The 21,199-nt window shown below is 35.0% G+C and overlaps 1 protein-coding gene across 16 annotated transcripts in view; it reads left to right on the top strand.

The window, feature by feature from the left end:
• ATRX (ATRX chromatin remodeler) overlaps positions 1-21,199 on the top strand; it is a 249,515-nt gene that overhangs the window by 69,122 nt on the left and 159,194 nt on the right. For 9 of the 16 annotated variants that reach the window (XM_004280437.4, XM_033406901.2, XM_033406895.2 and 6 more), the window contains 7 exons: positions 5,608-5,663; positions 6,567-6,619; positions 7,505-7,629; positions 10,664-10,777; positions 14,942-15,051; positions 16,703-16,770; positions 17,074-20,156. In XM_004280437.4, the coding sequence (XP_004280485.1) occupies positions 5,608-5,663; positions 6,567-6,619; positions 7,505-7,629; positions 10,664-10,777; positions 14,942-15,051; positions 16,703-16,770; positions 17,074-20,156 (3,609 nt within the window). The remainder of the gene's footprint in view (positions 1-5,607; positions 5,664-6,566; positions 6,620-7,504; positions 7,630-10,663; positions 10,778-14,941; positions 15,052-16,702; positions 16,771-17,073; positions 20,157-21,199) is intronic. The other 7 variants (XM_033406900.2, XM_033406897.2, XM_004280438.4 and 4 more) reach the window with 5 other exon arrangements.

Here is a 21,199-nt window from a genome sequence, read left to right as displayed (position 1 = left end):
TACAGATTTAACTTTGTCCACTATGTATACACGTAGTAGCACTGAAGAAACTGCACACAAAGGCTATAGTCACAAAATGTCTCCTAAACAGGAACACTCTGGCCTAGAAGCTTCCCCTTCTCATCTCTATCAACCCAGTGGACAAGAATAATAAGCAACTGTAATGCTTAGAGGGGATTTTAACAATTTTACTTCCTCCAGTTGTTTTCAGAAGTCTTTCCTATGAATTTTAACACGAAGTGTACACAATGTATTTATCGGCTATTTTTGTCATACACTGGCAACCTCTTTAACATCTAGGAAGACTAGATGTTGTAAATTTGGACCCTCTGTCCTTTATGTACACTATGTACACAGCCAAGTAAAACAAAATGCAGAGACACACCAGACAATGGTTAGTCTTGGTATAAAGCCCTTTACACTTTCTTCTTTCTCCCTGAACCAGCACAAATAAAATAATGTGTACTGCTCAGAGATGTGGTTTGATCATTTTGATCACTCCATTTCTAAAAGACAGTATTTCATATGAATTTTAACAAAAGGATATATCTACAAAATATGTTACTTCACTACCTCTACTTTTAACATACTTTGTGCACTTCTAAACATCTAGAAAGACTAGATGTTTCAAATAAGGACTAAAGTTTGTCCACTATATACACAGTAGTGTTGAATAAACTACACACATGTAACAATGGTTAGGTCTGAAAGTGTCTTCTACATAGGAACATTCTAATCTAGAACACTTCATTTCTCCCAGTACCTCCTTTCTGCCATCCATCCAACATTGGGCAAGTACAGGCACAAGTGTCACTTAGATGTGATTTACAATTTCACTTCCAAAGGCCCTTTTCAATGAATTCAATGAAGACGGCCTTTCAATGAATTTTAACACAAAGTGTACAAAATGTGTTAGTTTACTAACTCTACTTTTGTCATACATTGGCAACCTCTTTAATATCTAGAGACTAGATATTATAAAATTGGGACCCATTGGTCCAGTATATACAAAATATATACAGTAAAGTTAAACAAAATGCATGTAACATATAGAGCAATGGATAAGTTGAAATGTTCTAGTACCTGCTAGCAAAACATCTTTTGCAGTCTTCCCTCCCACCTCCCTAAACCCAATGAACAAGCACAGAGTATACTGTTCAGAGAGGAGGTTTAACAATTCCATTTCCAAAGACAGTGTTTCCCATCAGTTTTTAAAAGCTATTTACAGGAAGCATTATTCTACTAAAACTACTTTTAAATACATCAAGCACTTCTAAACATCTAGAAAGAATAGATATTTCATATAAGAACTTACTTGTCCACTATGTACACAGCACTGTTAAATAAAATTGCACACATGTAACAATGGTTATAATCTGAGGTATCTTCTAAATATGACCATTTGGCCTGAACCATTTCCTCCCTCACTTCCTTCTCTCCACCGCCAATCCAGTGGACAAGTACATGCATATGTAATGCTTAGAGGTGGCTGAACAAATTCATATCCAAAAGTCATTTACAGAAGACAAGCTTTCCTATGAATTTCAATAAAGTATACAAAATGTGCTAATACACTGGCAACCCCTTTAACATCTAGAGACTAGATGTTGCAAAACTGGGACTCAATTTGTCCATTATATACACTATATACACAGCAAAACAAAATGAACATACAATAAATGGTTTTGTCTGAAAATGTCCTGGTATGAACACACTAGCATATTACCTTTTGCAATTCTTTCCCTCCCTCCTCCAAACCACTGAACAAGTATAGACAATAGTATACTGCTCAGACAGGTGGTTTAACTTCCCAAAGACAGTACTTCCTGTGAATTTTAGCAAAAAGATATTTACAAAGTGATATTTTACTACCTCTACATTTAACATACGTTGGGCACTTGTAAACATCTAGGTGGACTAGATGTTTCAAATAAGGACTTAATTTGTCCACTATATACAGAGCAGTACTGAATGAACTGCACACATGTAACAGTTATAATCTGAAACTGTCTTCAAAATACCAGCATTCTAGCCATTCTAAGACCAACCCCCTTCTCTCTCTCCCCCCCACCAACCCAGAGGGCTATCATGCTCAAATTTTCAGAAGACAATCCTTCCTAGAAATTTTAACACAAAATGTACAAAATGTATTATTTACTATTTTTGTCATACACTGCCAACCTCTTTAACATCTAGAAAGACTAGATGTTGTAAATTAGGACTCATTTGTCCATTATATACACTATATACACAGCAAAGTGAAACAAAATGCAGGAACATAAAAAAGACAATGGTTAACCTTGCCTCACTATAAACACACTGGCACAGAGCTCTTTGCACTTCCTTCTCCTCCCCGCGACCTTGAACCAGTGCACAAACAAACACAGTGCATACTGCGTACTGTTCAAAAAGGTGGTTTGGCCCCCCCTCCCCCCACAAAACAACATTTCATACGAATTTTAACAAAAAGATATTTACAAAATGTCTTTTTACTACCTCTACTTTGAACATATATCAGGCACTTTAGAAGATCTAGAAAGACTAGATATTTCAAAAAAGTACTTATGGTCAACTACACATACAGTAGTAAGGAGTAAAATGCACACACAAAACAATGGTTCTAATATGCAAATGTTTTCTGTGACCAGTCTGGCACAGAACCTTCTTTTCTTCCTCCTCAACGTCTTCCATTCCATGTCCTCTAACCCACTGAACAAACGTGGACCTCTGTGGCTCCTGATGTTGCCTCTAGAGGTGGTCAAACAACTCCATTTCGAAAAGTCATTTCCAGAAGACATTTCTTTTCTACGGTTTTTTTTTAAAGAAACAAATGGGCATTTACAAGACATGTGACTTTAACTCTATAATACGTCGGCAACCTCTTCACATCTAGAAGGCCTATATGTAGAGAAAAGTTTTCTTTCCAAAGGTTGGGGGGAAAGTTGAGAGCAGCTTTTTCATATTATATACACAGGCCTTCTATAAACGGCCAGTAAATCTTCCCAAAGGGTGGCTGGCACTTCCTGTTGGCCGCGTGTGGTACGTTATAATACCATTTCTATCTTCCGACATCGAGGTCTTGGTAGAACGATGACCAACTGCCCGATGACCCGCTAACGTTCCACCCATTGTCGACCGGGGCTCCGCTCACCTTCCGGGCCTGTTAAGGCCTTTGTCTGTCATTGTCCGGACGATGTGAGGTCTCGTCCAACTGGGGCAGAGAGGTCACCTCAGTTCCCGGATATGCGTGGGCTCCAAGGCCGAAGGGTGGCTGAGCTGGCGTCCACATAGAGCCCCCTTCCCGGGCCCTCGAAGCTCTAATGGCCCTCCGCACTGTTCCAGTGGCCGCTATTTTTCTCACCCTGCCACGCCCAACGCCCAAAGGCGCGACGTCCTCCGTGGCGTGACGGCGTGACGGAGGCTTGCCTAACCCCTGCAGCGTGGGGTCAAGAGACCCGGCGGTGGGTGGGATCTGGGCTCCGAGGGGCCGCCGCCATTAGGTCGCGGAAGTGGCGGTGCGGGAGCAGTTTGTTGCTGCTTCCAGGCTCGGGCCCTGCCAGTGGGCGGCTGCGGCGAGGGCTCTGGGGCTCGGTAAGACACAGCCTGAGCTTGTCCCGGGGGCCCCCCAGTTCACCTGCCGACCAGAGGCCGGAGGGCCTGGAGGGCCCTGGAGGGCCCCGGGCTAGAAGGCCGCGATCCGCTTCTCACCGCGCTCTCTGCCGGAACTCGAAGGTGTTTATATAAGTAAAAATATTTAAAACCATCTGTGTGCAGTCCATCTGAGTGGACTTTATTTTCAACTTATTTGGGTAAATATCAAGGAGTGTGATTGTTGGATCATGTGGTAAGAGTTTGGTTAATTTTGTAAGATATTGCCAAAAGTTGCTGGACCATTTTGCATTTTTTTGAGCGGTGAATGAGAGTTCCTATTTCTTCACATCCTTACCAGCATTTTGTGTTTTCAGTGTTCTGCATTTTGTCCATTGTAATAGGTATATAGTGTTATCTTATTTTTTAAATTTCCAATTCCCGAATGACATATGATGTGGAGCATTTTTTCATATGCTCATTTTCCATTTGCATATATTTGGTAAAATGTCTTCAGATCTTTTGCCTGCTTTTAATCATGTTGTTTATATTATTATTGTTGAGTTTTGGGTTTTTTATATATTTTAGATAATAGTTCTTTATTAGATATGTCTTTTGCAAGTATTTTCTCGCAGTCTGTAGCAGAAAGACATGTCTTCCATTCTTTTGAAGTTTGCTAGTATTTTATTAAGGACTTTTACATCTGTATTCATAAGTGATGTTGGTCTTTTTGTGGTATCTTTTCTGGTTTGGTACGATACTGGTCTCATTGAATGAGTTGGGATGTGTTCCCTCCTTTTTTACTAGAAGAGTTTGTGAAAAATTGGTGTTAATGCTTTTTTTCTTTTTGAACGTTTGGTGTAATTTGGTGGTGAAACCATCTGGACCTTTGCTTTTCTTTGTGGGTAGTTTTTTGATTACCAATTCAGTCTTTTCAGTTATAGGTCTATTCACATTGTCTCTTTATTCTTGTGTCAACTTCAGTAGTTTGTGTGTGTTTAGGAATTTGTCCATTTCATTTAGGTTATCTAATTTTTTGGCATACAGTTGTTCATGATATTTCTTTATAATCCTTTTATTTCTTTAAGGTAAGTAGTGGCATCCTCTCTTTAATTTTTCATTCTAGTAATTTGAGTCTTGTCTCCTTTTTTTCTTGGTCCATCTAGCCTAAGTTTTTTTTTTTCAGTTTTATTCATCTTTCCAAAGAACTTATTTTGGTTTTGTTGATTTTTCTCTATTGTTTTCTATTCCCTGTTTCATTAATTTCTATTCTAATCTTTATTATTTCCTTCCCTCTGCTTCCTTTAGGAAGTTGTTTTTCTTTTTTTAGTGTCTTATGGTAAAGGAAAATACAGTTAATGTGATTTTATTTTTAGTAGAAGATGGAACTTAAATGTTCTCCTAAGAGAAAAACCTTGAACAATTACAGTAGGAAATATTTTGATTACAAACTGCTCTTTTCAGAAATGCTGTTTCAGAAGGGATTAGCGTGTCAAAAGAGAGTGATTTTAATCAGAAAACTCTTTTTTTTTGGTTTTTTACATGAATTTCTTTTTAACATCTTTATTGGAGTATAATTGCTTTACAATGGTGTGTTAGTTTCTGCTTTATAACAAAGTGAATCAGTTATACGTATACATATGTTCCCATATCTCTTCCCTCTTGCGTCTCCCTCCCTCCCACCCTCCCTGTCCCACCCCTCTAGGTGTTCACAAACCACCGAGCTGATCTCCCTGTGCTATGTGGCTGCTTCCCACTAGCTATCTATTTTACGTTTGGTAGTGTATATATGTCCATGCCACTCAGAAAACTCTTTTTTAACCAAAGCAATATTATTTAAAAAAAAATTTATTGGAGTATAGTTGATAGAAAACTCTTATATTTTAATGTGAGTAAAGTACTACCAATACTGCCATACTACATAGTTTGAAAAATAGGTTCATGGAATCGTAGGTATTGGTGTTCTATTTGATAATGCACCAAAGAGATAAATAATGTTTTTACTTCTTCTCTTTTAAGATAAAGTCAGTGGTTCTGGAAATAACTCTGATATGATGGAAAACAGCAAGGAAGAGGTAAGAATAATTTGAAGCATTTAAAAGATATTTATTAATTAATGCTAATCAACTAGAGTATGTCATCAGGTTGCTTTTATTTAATACATGCATGTGTTTGAGTTTACTGTTATACCCAAGTATTATTACAGTACTTCATTTTGGGTCGTTGTCCACTTTTTGATGGTGTTCATTGTTTTTGTTATTGTTGTGGCTTGCTTCAGCTGTATAGCTAAAGTCAGACAACTGAAGGCTTGCTAACAGATAGGTATTTGAGTGTTATTATATTGCAACAGTGGTGCCCAAGGTGGTTGTTATGGGCATGACCCCATGGTTCTGAGATCTTTCAAAACTGAGTATTTTAGAGTCTCTTAAGCAGTATTATTGGAACCCATCCTGAGGTCCTTCACCTGATACCCCAGCCTACACTACAGTTTTAGGATTCTTCCCACCTAGTGTAAAAAATTGAATCCAATAAAATATACTGATTATATTGGCAAAACCAAGGTAAATTTAGTATCTCAAAGGAAATCGTGGAAGGTATTCTGTGCCATATGTTAGGATAGAGAAAGTGACACATGTTTAGATCCTTAAAACTCTCTGCCCCTGTTGGGATCTGATTACCTCTACACCTTTGTTTTGTCTTTGTTGGCTTAGGCCGAGATCATGATATAGCAGTGTATCATCTTCTGTACCTCAAAATTCAACAGTAACAATTTAATGAAAAAAATTAATCTTAAATCAAGGAAACTTGAGAGTAAATTAGAATTAGTTTTTGAAGTTCCTTTTAGAAAAATACTTTAGGCATAAAAATTATATCTCATTCTATCACTATATTAGACATCTTGGTATAGGGAAACAGTTAATTGTAGGGATGTTTCTCTGAGAGTTTTACTCACCTTTGTATTTATTTCTCGCATTTAGGGAGCTAGCTCTTCAGAAAAATCCAAATCATCAGGATCATCACGATCAAAGAGGTTGGTTGATGTTGAAGGGAAAAATGTTACTTTCTTTTTCAGGTTGTTTTATTTTCTTTTTCTTAGAATAATCTTTTTTTCTAAACTTAAAGCACTCTGTTCTCAGTAAACTATTTTATACAAACATATATATTTTTAAAAGGGCAGTATAGTATAATGAATCTCTTGTATCCATCACTTGACTTTTAATTTTAATTAAAAATTTCCCAGGAGGGGATTTATTATATATTAGTGGCCCTGGCAATATGTAGATAATTTGTCAGATAATATATGTGCTTTAAAAACAAGGAGAAAAGGGGAAATGAAATGTTGAATGCCTCATGAGGCAATCTGAGTTTTTTAGGGTTATATGAAATTGTCTAGGATGGGGACTGGTAGCCATCATAGTTATGAGGAAGTTATAAGAAGATCAAAGAGTGGTTCAAATACTTGTCTGTGTTAAATTGTCAAAGTGAATTGTACGTAACAACTGAAACTACTTCAAAGCATAATGTAATGCATAATATAACTGTGGAGTGTAGTTTGTATTAGAAGTTTGCAATTTATTCTATTGGACTTTTACTTTTTTGAACCAGTGGAAATGTCTCTTAATAATCACAGCTTGCTTGTTATTAACTTATTCCCTAAAGTAGTGATTCTTAAATAGGAGTTCCCTTTAAAATCTTCCTCATAGCTTTTTCAGAATGCACATGCTCTGATCCTCCCAAGACCTACTAAATCATAATATTCAGTTATATGGTATAGAGATGTATGCTTCCCTAGGTGATTCTGAAATGTATCCCTGGTTAAGAGCCACTGCTTAATCTAAACATGTTATTTATGTTACTTGGGTGTTTTTCCAATAGCAGAAATGTCCATAATTCTGTGGACTTAATTCTCTCATAGGAAACCTTCAATTGTAACAAAGTATGTAGAATCTGATGATGAAAAACCTTTGGATGAAACTGTAAATGAAGATGCTTCTAATGAAAATTCAGAAAATGATATTACTATGCAAAGCTTGCCAAAAGGTAAAGTGTATTAATTTTTCATATGAAGTTAAAGTTGAAATGCATTTTTAAATGTCATTACTATAAAATTGGAACTTGATTACTTTAAGCTGTGTGTGAAGGACCAAACCTAATATTTTGATAGTGATGGTTTGGAAATGTATTAGTATGGTAATGATAATGTGTGTTACTGAGGTTCAAAATTTAGAATATTCAGTCAGGTTTGATAAGAAGAAGACTTATTTTCTCTTTCCATTGGGTTTTAGAAAAGGGATTTTATTTTCCAAATTATACTTGAATGTGGAAGTTGGTTTAAAAATTTAGTATATTAAGTTTTGGTTCAGTAAATTTTAATGTGTTTGCTTTATAGAAAAACATAATGAATACTCTGAAAACTTCTTAAGAAAACATTTAAAGTCTAGTTTAGTCTTACTGCATTCTTAAATTCCCTAAGACGCAAAGCTGAAGTTACCTATTAAATTTGACTTAGGTATATTTCTTGTAATTATCTTTTTAAAAATGCCTTGTTACATTTCCTCTCAACCGTTGCATTTCTAACATTAAAAGTGCATTGATTAGATTGGGGCCTGGGCAGGGGTGGGGAGGGGGAAGCCAAATGAAAATCTTGGACTTTTCATAGCCCAAGCCTGAGAGCAGTGTGATTACATGATGAGAGAATGACAAGGGTCTTGGTAATTTCATAGTGTTTCAGAAATCAACAGTTTAGATTTTTCTCTTTATTGAATAATATGTTTAAAGGCTCTTAGCAGATTTTTCAAATTTATTCTCACAGATCATTTACAGCAGTGTTTACTACTTTATTCTCTTTCTCTACTTATGCTTATGTGACACATTTTTTGATTATGGAAATTTAAAAAAATGATGAGTTAGGAGAATAATACATTGCTTTACTAGGACAAATTGGGAGTTTTAATAGATGAGAAATGAAATGAGGAAAAGAAATGAATGAGAGAAAGAAGAGAGAAGGAAAATTGATGGGCCTACCATTTACTTGGCTTTGAAAATCATCTGTGACAATTTTATGTAATGGTTTTGGTGGCCTACGGCAGAAACAACTAACATGGGAGTCTGAGTCCCATAGGCAGTGACTCACTTTGGATTATTACATTCTCAGTGGTTGTCACTGGGAGTCCTTATGATGGCCACTGGGTGAGCTAAGAACTAGGAATTCCAGTCTTTGTTTTAATGATATTGTGGAAGAGAGTTAGTATGGGATGTTACGAACCTGAACTAAGTGTAATTGTCTCCCACCAAACCAAAAATAGACCTGTTTCATAAGGTTAAATTTGATTGATTATAATTATTGTTATCATACTATATTGAGTATGTGTAAGTACCAGACTCTTAAAAAGTTAACTTATTTAATCCTCAAAACAATGCTGTAAGGTAGTTACTGTTTCTATTTGTAGAGATGAAAGAACAAATTCAGAGCTCAAGGAACTTTTTCAGCTTTAAATTGAGAAGCTAAGATTTGAACCCAGGTCTGCCTGAATCCAAAGCTAGTGAGTGCTCTTTCCACTCTGCTGCTTTGCTTCCATTTAGAGAAGAATCTTCAGAAAGAAATCTGGTTTTTTTTGGTTAACTATAAATCTTTAGCTTTTTTCAAATGCCAGGGCTTCTCTGAGAGTATATATGTGAAATGGTTGTTGTGAATAAAGATTTTTTCTGTGTGTGGAGATTATTTATATTTACCAGTTTGTAAAAACTCAATCCTCTGTGCCCTATTTCCCCCCTTTTTTCAGAGACTCAGAAGTTCATTTAAGTAGGTGCTATACCTTGCTAAAACTTGCTCGCTAAATAACATAGACCCATGTTTCAGGGAGACAGCCCCTGACAACTACCAGATTTTACAGTTGGCCCTCCGTATCCGTGGGTTCCGCATCTGCATATTCAGTCAACTGCAGATCAGAAATATTTGGGGAAAAAAATTCTGGAAAGTTCCAAAATGCAAAACTTGAGTTTGTTGTTGGCTGGCAACTATTAACATAGTGTTTACATTGTATTAGGTATTATAAGTAATCTAGAGATGATTTAAAGTATACAGGACGATGTACGTAGGTTATATATGCAAATACTATGCCATTTTATTTAAGGGACTTGAGCATCCACGGATTTTGGTATCCAAGGGGTCCTGGAACAAATCTCCCATGGATACTGAGGGATGACTGTACTTTCTTAATTGTTGTCAGTAATGCCCAATTACTAAGCCCAGCAATGTAGGTAAATGTGAGACCTGGACCCTTTTTACTATGCCCCTGCTTTATTTGCTCTTGAGAGATTAAAATGAAAACTTAAATTAGCAACCTCTCTCCTCAGTTCACATGTTTTATAGCTAAGAAAATACATTCTTTCTAAAAGATTTCCATAGGGACCAACAATTGATCTCATTCTGCAATTTATTGTCATAGCACTTGAGCTTAAGTATCTTAAGGCAGTCTTTGTTTAAAACTCTTTAAGGACTTTGCAGGGTACTGAAACTTGGATGTATTATTTGGGAAATGCCACAGAATAGGTATAGCAGTAATAGCAGAATTAACTTCTCACATTGTCCCCCACTATCCTCCCCCAAAGCAATATAAAACAACCCCTTAAAAATCTTTTTCTGCATTTATGATTTGGCTTATGAGAAGAATAGGATGTCTTTTTAAAATTTTCTCTTCTGATCCTTTTGTTTTTTTAAACTGTGGAACTTAGCATGGATGTTCATATTCAGAACAGCTTTTGTGATAGGCAGTATAAAATTCAGAACTGGGCTAAGGCTTTATACTTTATTCACACATTTCTGTTATGAATCAGTACATAATACTGCCCCCCCCCATTTTTATGAACTATATTCCAAAAAGTAATCTGTTGACACCTGGCCCTTTTACTATTTCCCTGTTTTATTTATTCTTGAGAGGTCCTTATACAAATACTGAAAACTTGAAAGAAACAAAACTATGTACCAGCAATGTTGGCTTTATCTGAACTGAAGTCTTGTACTTCACTTGCACATTTAATATGTGTAATGGTTTTTTAAATGAAATCATTCTAGGTACAGTGATTGTACAACCAGAGCCAGTGCTGAATGAAGACAAAGATGATTTTAAAGGGCCTGAATTTAGAAGCAGAAGTAAAATGAAAACTGAAAATCTCAAAAAACGCGGAGGTAAATACAAGTGAAAATGAAAACATGAGTTTAAAGTGCTGTTTATGACCATATTGGAAAATCTGATGTGCTTACTAAAAATACCTCCACTTTTCTGCCCATTGTTTTTTAAAAGCACTACTTAAAAATAACTTCTGTTTCTTTCTGAGCTCTGAAGCAGAAAAGGTTAAACACCATTTATCAAAATGCCTTTGCCTTCAGTGGCTATTAAGTTATCTCAAGAAGCTTACTATTTCCTTCTTACACATGTTAGTTCTGTAATGCTTATATGCCAGAATACCATGTGTTCCCTCTCACCCTGAAAGAATTTTAGATTTGGATAAAATCTTGCCTGTGGCCTTCAGGTAACTTTATACATATCTAAAACATTGTTTCACAGAGTGATGGACATCTGCATTAGTGTCACCTGGGGTGCTTATTAAAAATGCAAGTCCCTTGACTCCACTCATAACAATTTAGAATTTCTGAGGATGATGTCAAGACTCTGCCCCAGTTTGTTCTTATGTGCGTTCAAGTCAGAGATCTATTGATCTAAGGATATCAGTGCAGAGATGAGTAGGAAGGAGATGGGAACTAGAGCTAGTAACCTTCCCTCCATCTGTCTGAGCCGCCTTTCCCTTTGTATGTCTACCCTCACTTATACACACAACCATTGGCTAATCATCTGTAGAAAGTTAGCATAAGGAGGATTCATTTAAAAATTTACGACAGTGGAGTATGTGTCCCACTTGTTTGTGTGTGTTTAAAATAGTACCTGTATGTATTTTTTGGGCAGATTAAGAGAGTCAGAATCCATTACTGTAGGAAGAATGAATCTCTAAAAGATAGAACATGACACTAAGTTTCTAAATAGAAGTGTAATGGAAGCGTGTCTGTTACATATTTATCATGTACATTGTGAAATTATAGCATAGTTCTTGGTGAAATTTTGTGAAGATTTTAATTTCAGTGCTATGTGATATCTTGATGGTACTAGTAAAATATATCTGTGTTTATAGTATATATACACATATGTGTATATACACATATATGTATATATATGTGTGTGTATGTGTATGTGTGTATATATATATATATATATATATAGGTTTTCAGATTCAATAATTCATTAGATTGTTAGAGAAAATCAAGGAAATGTTGTTTAGTCTTTTGTCCACAAGGGGGTGTTCTACCCCTCTCAAGCATAAGGAAGATTCATTGAGAATCTAATTCATAGTAAGGAAACTGCCATTGCAACAACAGAGCTCACCAAAGCTAAGTAGTATTTAAAATAAGAGAATCTGCAAGTAGAAGGTGATGATAAGGACCAGTAGTAAGAGTTTCTTCTTTTTATTTCTGATTATGGGTCCTCTAGGGAAGACAGATAACTAAGTGTATTGTGTCAAAATTAATATCTAATTGGTGGCTTTTGGGGAGGGACTCTGGAGCAGTCAGTGTCTCAAATGTGGATAACAGCTAAAAGGAGAATAAAAAAGAACCACAGTCATTGGGGAGGGTGTTTTTAGTGACACTTTACTATGCTGCTGGTATTTGGTCTGAGCTGATATGTCTCTGGAACATTTTATTGAGTGTTCTGTGTAAGAATGTTTATATTGTGCTTAAGGGAAAATGTATGTTTATAGCCATATAATAGCACTTAAAATCTTTCATGTTAATTTTTGTCTTAATGATTTTCTACATCTTTAAGCTGTCGGAAATCACACAGGAAATTTAACTATGTTTACTCATGTACACATGTACGAATAAACTAGTGATCTGAGGTACTGAATTGCTAGTTAATATTCAAACTTCCTAGGAAAGTTAGTTCTAAAATTGAATTCTAATATAGGAAACTGTCAAGAAGGTAAACTTTATACATAAAATAATCTTATAATGATTTGAAACAAAATTAAACACAAAGATATTGATCATTTCAGGAGCCATTGTTTTTTAAATACCATAGCCTATTTTGATATCCTTTCCCTAGTTTAATTGTTAGAAAACATATTTTACACCTAATTTTTCTATATGGCAGAATAATTTTGTTCTTTCTTTAAAACTGATAAAATGTATTGAGCTCAGAATTGAAAATGCCTCTTTTCCATTTATATACTATATATATTATAATCATGAAGATATTTCATAGCTAAAAATAAAAATTTAAAACATGCATGCATAGAAACAAGTATGTATACTAAAGTACCACTTGAGCATTTTACAATATTTGTTTCAGATCTCACTTAAATAAGATCTCACTTAAACTAATTGGTTTAGTCCTACTCTCATCTATATATCCTTCCTTTCACACCTCAGGTTGTGATTATTTGACGTTTGTATGCATGTGTGGTGTTTCCATGCATGTTTTTATATTTTTCTTTACATATTTTTATTCTTACAGCATTTATTTTTCATTTAAAAGTATACAAAGTAGTATCTTGTATATATCCTTTTGTAGCATTTCTCATCCAATATTGATTTTGACATCTATTCATATCAGTAAATGTACAATCTAGTTTTTTTACTTTTTGCTCTTCTGTAGAATTTAGTTGTATGAGTAAACCACTATCCATTTTCCAAATGTGAAATTATTTCTAATTTTCATTTTCAGATTTTTCAAATTTGCTAATTAACACTGCAATGAATATCCTTTATATGAGTCATTGTGCACAGATGGGAGAAAGTCTCCAATGGATCACCTAGTTTTTTTAAATTCTTGAGTGATATATGTGCAAAAGCACATAGAAGATACTTAATATTATCTAACAGTGGATGAGCATTCAAACTCTAGCTTTTTGTTACCTTGTTTATATGAATGCAATCATTATTTGACATGAAAAAGCACACTGTATATTTATTTATGTTAAAAGAAATACAGAATATATGAATACTCAAGATCAAAACTAATGGAGGAGAATATGATTTAAAGGAAAATATTAGCAGCTTATATAGTAGGTCTTCAAATTCTCTGTATTTTCTGGAAAAGTATCATGGTGCCCTTATACCTTGGTTAAACTTTTTTAACTTATGCAAATAAAGATATTTGTGATAATGCTTGGGTCCATGGTGCTTTGGATCTTAAAACTAAGAAAAACACAAAATAGAAAATTAAAAGGTGAGAAATGTATTTATTGTTTTGTCTTTTATTTAGGGATAGAGACAGTTTTTTTTTCTTTTTTTAAGTCATTCACCTTTTTTTTTTTTGGTGAATGCAGGCATTTTCACTGGCCTCTTTTGAATCATAATCTACCATCTTATTTGGATCAAGGTCTTGGTTGCACATCAGAGTCATCTGTAAAACTTAAAAAAGAAAAAAGTGTCCAGGAGATCCCCATTCAGTGGGTTAGGGGTGGGAATGGCTGTCCCTGTTTTTAAAAGATTCTTTGGCTGATTCTAATGTTCAGCTCAGATTGTGAAGCACCGTGCAGAACTATGGACGAGAGTGAGGCAGGAGAGGTCCCCTTTATTCTTGTGTAGGTTATCTTCCATCTGTTTTTCTGCAGAAACTGTGGAATGGGGCTCTGTCAAAACGCAGCCATTCTGAAGTTTTGCTGTCAAGATAGATATACCTGCAAATCTTATTTGTCGTTATTTGGAAATAATAGACAGTGCCGATATGGAATAGACATAGAAAAAAGGCAGGTTAATGGGGATTGTGGATAGTATTGAAGGGACTCTTAGGAAGGAAATTGGTAATATAAAGTTAGCAGGTTTTCACATAATATTGAAAGGATCTGTGTAGACAATTCCATTTTGAGAATAAAAACTTTATGGCATACCTAACTTAAGTACAGGGTTACAAAAGAATCTATTCCATATATTTCACTTCCCCATTCTTTAAGAACTGATCCTGAATTTCTTTGTGAAGCAGTAGCAAAATGAAAAAGAGCTCTTGACCCCTATTTTTAGAACTTTTTTATAGAGTCTCTTCATGTTATATCAAGTTGTTGTAAGAAACAGGGTTTGTATCTGTAAAAGGGAGCAAATTAGCTCTGCAATTTGTCAAGGTTGTCATTTTTTTAGTAAGTCTGTAAAATTATTAACCTTTGTATTTGTGTCCAAAATGTCATTTTCTCAAGGATTATGAGGTATTTAATTTTCAATTCGAATGTTGGGAAATGCTGACTAAAGTATATATCTTTTTGTACGTGTGTATATGTGTGAATAATGGTCACTCCTTTCTCCTAGAAGATGGGCTTCATGGGATTGTGAGCTGTACCGCTTGTGGACAACAGGTCAATCATTTTCAAAAAGATTCCATTTATAGACATCCTTCACTGCAAGTACTTATTTGTAAGGTATGTAATGATCTGTTGATAATTAATTCCACAAATATTTGAATGCTTAACATGTGTCAGACTTTTGATGCACAGTGATGAAGACGGAAATGGTCTCTGCCATTGGAGGACATATAATGTAGTGGGGAAGACAGACATGAAAGGCCCAATAAGTGCTATGATAGGGGAGTTACTGTGTACTTTGGGAACACACAGGAAGCTTTTGTAATTTGGAGTTGGGTGGTGGGGGGCTTTATAATGGAGATGATGTAGGTGGTACCTGAAATATAAATAGGAATTAGCTTGGCAAAGTGGGATTGGTTCAGCATATTCTAGGCTAGAGGCAACATGGTATTCAAAGGCTCAGAGGTGAGGGAGAGTGTGGTGTCTTGGGAAACTGCAGAGTATATATGTGTGCACACATATGTTTTACAACATTCCCTCTTACATAGCCTAATTACCCAAATCTGAACTCTCCATGTGGAGCAGGGTTTTGACATAATTTGGAGATAATAGAATTAAAAATGTTTCATATGTATTGAAGATAGTTTTAACAGTCTGTGTAAACTTTTTTTACAAGTAATACCTTGGAATTAATTTTAAATATCTATAATATCAAGGTTATCATTTCCCTAACTCATATTACTGCTAAAATTAATCCTTTGTTAGTTTGCTTCCCAATAAAACGCCTCCTTGAATTACAGGGGCAGACCAGACTTTCCTTAATTAGAGTTCCAGTTCTAGATCTTGTATGAATTTTTGGTAGATGTAGACCTCCTTAAATGTACTAAATTTACTCCATCTTTTAGTAATTTGTGTCCTCCTTTCCTTGAATTCATTTCAGCCAGGAGCCTGTTTAGGGTACATGTTGTAGCTTCTAGTTTTAAATTGTGACAGCTGAATTTTATATTGTTGGGTTTGTAATGTGCATTGCTTTTCTCTTTTCTTACATACGTGATTGGTTTTTTTTTTTAAGGGCCAGTCTGTTGTGCCTAGCCCATTTCAGTAATCAGTAGTTTTCATCAGTGGGCATGGAACCTTCCCTTTTCTCCAGTCCCAGTGAAAAAGAATTTAAAGTCATTCAGACTTGGATTTGAATACCAGTTTTGCCTCTTCCAGTTGTATAACTTCAGGAGATTTAGTTACATATTAATGAACCAAAGCCTTTTCTCTCAAATTGGGCTGTAATACCTCCTACCTTGCACAGTAGGTATTTGAGATTTAAAGATAATATGGGTTAATGTAGGATACTGTTGCTCAGCTCTATACATAGTAGCTGTTTATATATGATGACTAGTAAATTATTATTAACTAATAGCAACATCTAATACATTTTTATGTAGATCTTTGGTAGCTAGTCATATGAGATCAGAAATTTGCTTTACCAAAATCCTTTATCAACTTTTATGTAAGGAAAAGTGGTACTTGATGATATGGAAATCTATTTCAAGGAGTTAATTTCTTGAGCTATTCCTGTGTCTGGAAAGTACTCGTAGGGGTAATACAGTGTTATTGCTTTGATTCTCTAAAACACACACAAACACACACACACACACACACACACACACACATTCCCTGTACTTTTTTAATGACTTAAAAAATAAAGTTTTTCTCCTTTATGAATGTTAACAGTTTTGAATAAATTTCCCCTTTCCCTTTTCTTTTTTAATAGAATTGCTTTAAATATTACATGAGTGATGATATTAGCCGTGACTCAGATGGAATGGATGAACAGTGTAGGTAGGTAATAAATCAAGATGAACTAAAATTCAGTGTTGTCTGCTTTTTGAGGCGAAATTCTTACATAGTCTGTTACTAGATCTATTTTTTATAGTATCATCATTGATATCTTTCGTGAAAGGTTGTTCTTTTCCATGAAGTCCTTGGTTTATGTCTTTTAATTTTCTAATAAAGAATAAGTAAATGACCAAAATTACTTTGCTATTAAAATTGCTGCCAGGAAATTTTAAATTGCTTTAATACTGTAAAGGTTTAAAATGTGTTTCATTTCAGAATAATATTTTAATCTTTAAATAATTTCAGATGGTGTGCAGAAGGTGGAAACTTGATTTGTTGTGACTTTTGCCATAATGCCTTCTGCAAGAAATGCATTCTACGCAACCTTGGTCGAAAGGAGCTGTCTACAATAATGGATGAAAACAACCAATGGTATTGCTACATTTGTCACCCGGAGCCTTTGCTGGATTTGGTCACAGCATGTAACAGCGTATTTGAAAACTTAGAACAGTTGTTGCAACAAAATAAGAAGAAGATAAAAGTTGACAATGAAAAGAGTAGTAAAGTATATGACCATACACCCAGATTTTCTCCAAAGAAAAACAGTTCAAATTGTAATGGAGAAGAAAAGAAATTAGATGATTCATGTTCTGGTTCTGTAACCTACTCTTATTCAGCACTAATTGTGCCCAAGGAGATGATTAAGAAGGCAAAGAAACTGATTGAGACTACTGCCAACATGAACTCCAGTTACGTTAAGTTTTTGAAGCAGGCAACGGATAATTCAGAAATCAATTCTGCTACAAAGTTACGTCAGCTTAAGGCTTTTAAATCTGTGTTGGCTGATATTAAGAAAGCTCATCTTGCGTTAGAAGAAGATTTGAATTCAGAGATTCGAGCTTTGGATGCTGTAAACAAAGAGAAAAATACCAAAGAGCATAAAGTCATAGATGCTAAGTCTGAAACAAAAGTACGAAAAGGGGAAAAACCCTGTGCTTTGGAAAGGAAGGATTTTTCAAAATCAGAAGCTAAACTGTCAAGAAAGCAGGTAGATGGTGAGCGTGTGGATCAGAGTGTTGCAGTAGAGGAACAAAGAGCAAATAAAAATCCCAGTGGTGAACATAAAAAATCTGATAAAAAAGAAGAACCTCAGTATGAACCTGCTAACACTTCTGAAGACTTAGACATGGATATTGTGTCTGTTCCTTCCTCAGTTCCAGAAGACATTTTTGAGAATCTTGAGACTGCTATGGAAGTTCAGAGTTCAGCAGATTATCAGGGAGATGGCAACAGTGGAACTGAGCAAGAACTGGAGAGTTCTGTAAAATTAAATATTACTTCAAAAGACAACAGAGGAGGTATTAAATCAAAAACAACAGCTAAAGTAACAAAAGAATTATATGTTAAACTCACCCCTGTTTCCCTTTCTAATTCCCCAATTAAAGGTGCTGATTGTCAGGAAGTTCCACAAGATAAAGATAGCTATAGAAGTTCTTGTCTGAACCCCAAGCTGGAGAACTGTGGACTTGAACAGGAAAAGAATGATAATGAGCATTTGGTTGAAAGTGAAGTTCCATTACTTTCAGAAGAATCTGATCTTCGAAGATCCCCACGTGTAAAGACTACACCCTTGAGGCGACAGACAGAAACCAACCCTACAACATTTAATTCAGATGAAGAAAATAATGACACCGTTAAGGAGAAACAAAAACTATCAGTTTCAATGAGAAAAAAGGATAAGCGGAATTCTTCTGACAGTGCTATAGATAATCCTAAACCTAATAAATTGCCTAAATCTAAGCAGTCAGAGACTGTGGATCAAAATTCAGATTCTGATGAAATGCTAGCAATCCTCAAAGAAGTATCCAGGATGAGTCACAGTTCTTCTTCAGATACTGATATTAATGAACCTCATACAAATCATGAGAAGACTTTGTATGATGTAAAGACTCAAACAGGAAAAGATGATAAAGGAAAAAGGAAACGAAAAAGTTCTACTTCTGGCTCAGATTTTGATATTAAAAAAGGCAAATCAGCTAAAAGGTCTATAATTTCTAAAAAGAAACGACAAAACCAGTCTGAATCTTCTAATTATGACTCAGAATTAGAAAAGGAGATAAAGAGTATGAGTAAAATCGGGACTGCCAGAACAACAACAAAAAGAGTTCCAAATAAAGAAGATTATGATTCTTCTGAAGATGAAAAACACAGCAAAAAAGGAATGGATAATCAAGGTCAGAAAAGTTTGAGGACTGCCCAGGAAGGATCATCTGATGATGCTGAAAGGAAAGAAGAGAGAGAGAATTTCTCTTCAGCAGAAGGCATAGTTGATAACGACAAGACTCTCATGGAATTGAGAGATCGACTCTCTAAGAAGCAGCAGCCAAGTGTTTCCTCAGATGGTGCTGATAAGCTTTCTTCTGGGAAAGAGGAGAGTTTTAATTCTCCAGAAGACAAAAAGGTTGCTGAAACTAAAGAAAAGAGTAAGTATCTGAAAACCAAAATGTGTAAGAAAGTACAAGGTGGCTTATCTGATGTTGCTGAGAAGTTCCCAAAGAAAGAACAGAGTGATGAATCCTCTGAAGATGATAACAAGCAGAGCAAAAAGGGAACTGAAGAAAAAGAAAAGAAAACTACAGACTTGAAGAAAAAAGTAATTAAGATGGAACAACAGTATGAATCATCATCTGATAGCACTGAGAAATTACCCGAAGGAGAAGAAATTTGTCATTTTCCTAAAGGCATAAAACAAAGTAAGAATGACACAACTGATGGGGAAAAGAAGAGTAAAAAAATAAAAGATAAAACTTCTAAAAAGAAGGATGAATTATCTGATAATGCTGAGAAGTTACCAGGGAAAAGAGATAGTTGTGATTCTTCCGAAGATAAGAGGAGTAAGAATGGAACATCCAGTCGAGAGAAGAAAAGGTGCAACTTACCTGAAAAGAGTTCAAGGAAGAGACAAGATTGTTCATCATCTGATACTGAGAAATATTCCATGAAAGAAGATGGTTGTGATTCTTCTGATAAGAGACCAAAAAGAATCGAATTAAGGGAAAGAAGAAATTTAAATTCAAAGAGAAATACCAAGGAAGTACAAAATGGCTCATCATCTTCTGATGTTGAGGAGAGTTCCGAAGATAATAAAAAGCTGAAGAAACAAAGAGCTTCAGCTAAAAAGAAGGCAGGCAATATGAAGGAGAAAATGAGAAACTCCCTAAGAACAAGCACTAAAAGGAAGCAGGCTGACATTTCTTCCTCATCTTCTTCTGATATAGGAGATGATGATCAGAATTCTGTAGGTGAGGGGAGCAGTGATGAGCAGAAAATAAAGCCTGTGACTGAAAATTTAGTGCTGTCTTCACATACTGGATTTTGTCAATCTTCAGGTATGAGAAAATAAATAGAAAATTTGTACTTTCTCCCTCTTGAATAACTACATTGTTTAATTTTCTCTGAAGTCAATCAAACGCAAGGTTACTTACTGTTTAGGAAAACACCATTTAAAAATTCTTTATAGAGATTTACTAGAAACTCTTTCTCCATTTTTTGGTCATCATTGGGAGGTATTTGCAGCATTGTTAGTATTCTGTATCAGTTATACCAAGTGTGTTGGGTAAATTTATCAATGTTTAATGCTTTTATTTGGAGTAATGAAAAGTAATTTATGAAGGAAGATCAGACTGGTGCTAGTAGTTCAGTAGATATTTATTCAAGTAATGGAGATGAGTGCTTGGTATGGATATAATGTGTGTGAAAGTTTTAACTGCTTTGCCATTCATCTGACTTTTTAAATTGGGCAGAGTAACTTTGTGTCCTATGAAATCCTCAGAAAAATTTAAGTTTATTTATTGAAACCCTTTGCTTATGCTCATCAATTTTTTTCTAATGACATGAAAAGATATTTCCATTTTTAACACTAACAAAATAGAGGAAGAAAGAAATCCAGAAAGTAGGTGGATTACCCTACCCTGATGAGATAGAGCACTAGGACAATTAGGGTTTGGGTCAACCGGTCAATAATATGCCCCCCCCAAAAAAAAATTAAAAATATTTATCATTATGGCAGTTCTTTAAAAAAAATCAGTTGTATAGTAAATGTACACTTGTTGGTCATATTGTCTTTTTTTTTAAGTCAGTAAAACCCATCAGTTAACCAGGGACACTTAAAATTAATTTTAAAATACAAAGTAGATTTCTTATGTAACTGTTTTCCCAGCACAAGCAAAATGTTAAAAATTTTTCCTTTCTTTCCTTTTGTTGTGATTTTCCATTTATCCCAGTTGGATTTTAGTGGAATTCACTTGAATCTTGATTTTTAGTAAAACTTTAAATCCCTTTTTTGGAGCTCCAGTGAGTTGGTTTGAAAACCAAGTGGGATATGCATGGTATACTCATTTTAATGCTCTGCTATATCAGATACCTAGATGGA

The sequence above is a fragment of the Orcinus orca genome, chromosome X (genome assembly GCF_937001465.1).
Source record: "Orcinus orca chromosome X, mOrcOrc1.1, whole genome shotgun sequence".
NCBI classification, from domain to species: domain Eukaryota; kingdom Metazoa; phylum Chordata; class Mammalia; order Artiodactyla; family Delphinidae; genus Orcinus; species Orcinus orca.
Note: the sequence above shows the minus strand (reverse complement) of the source record. Positions and strands in the feature narration are given on the sequence as shown.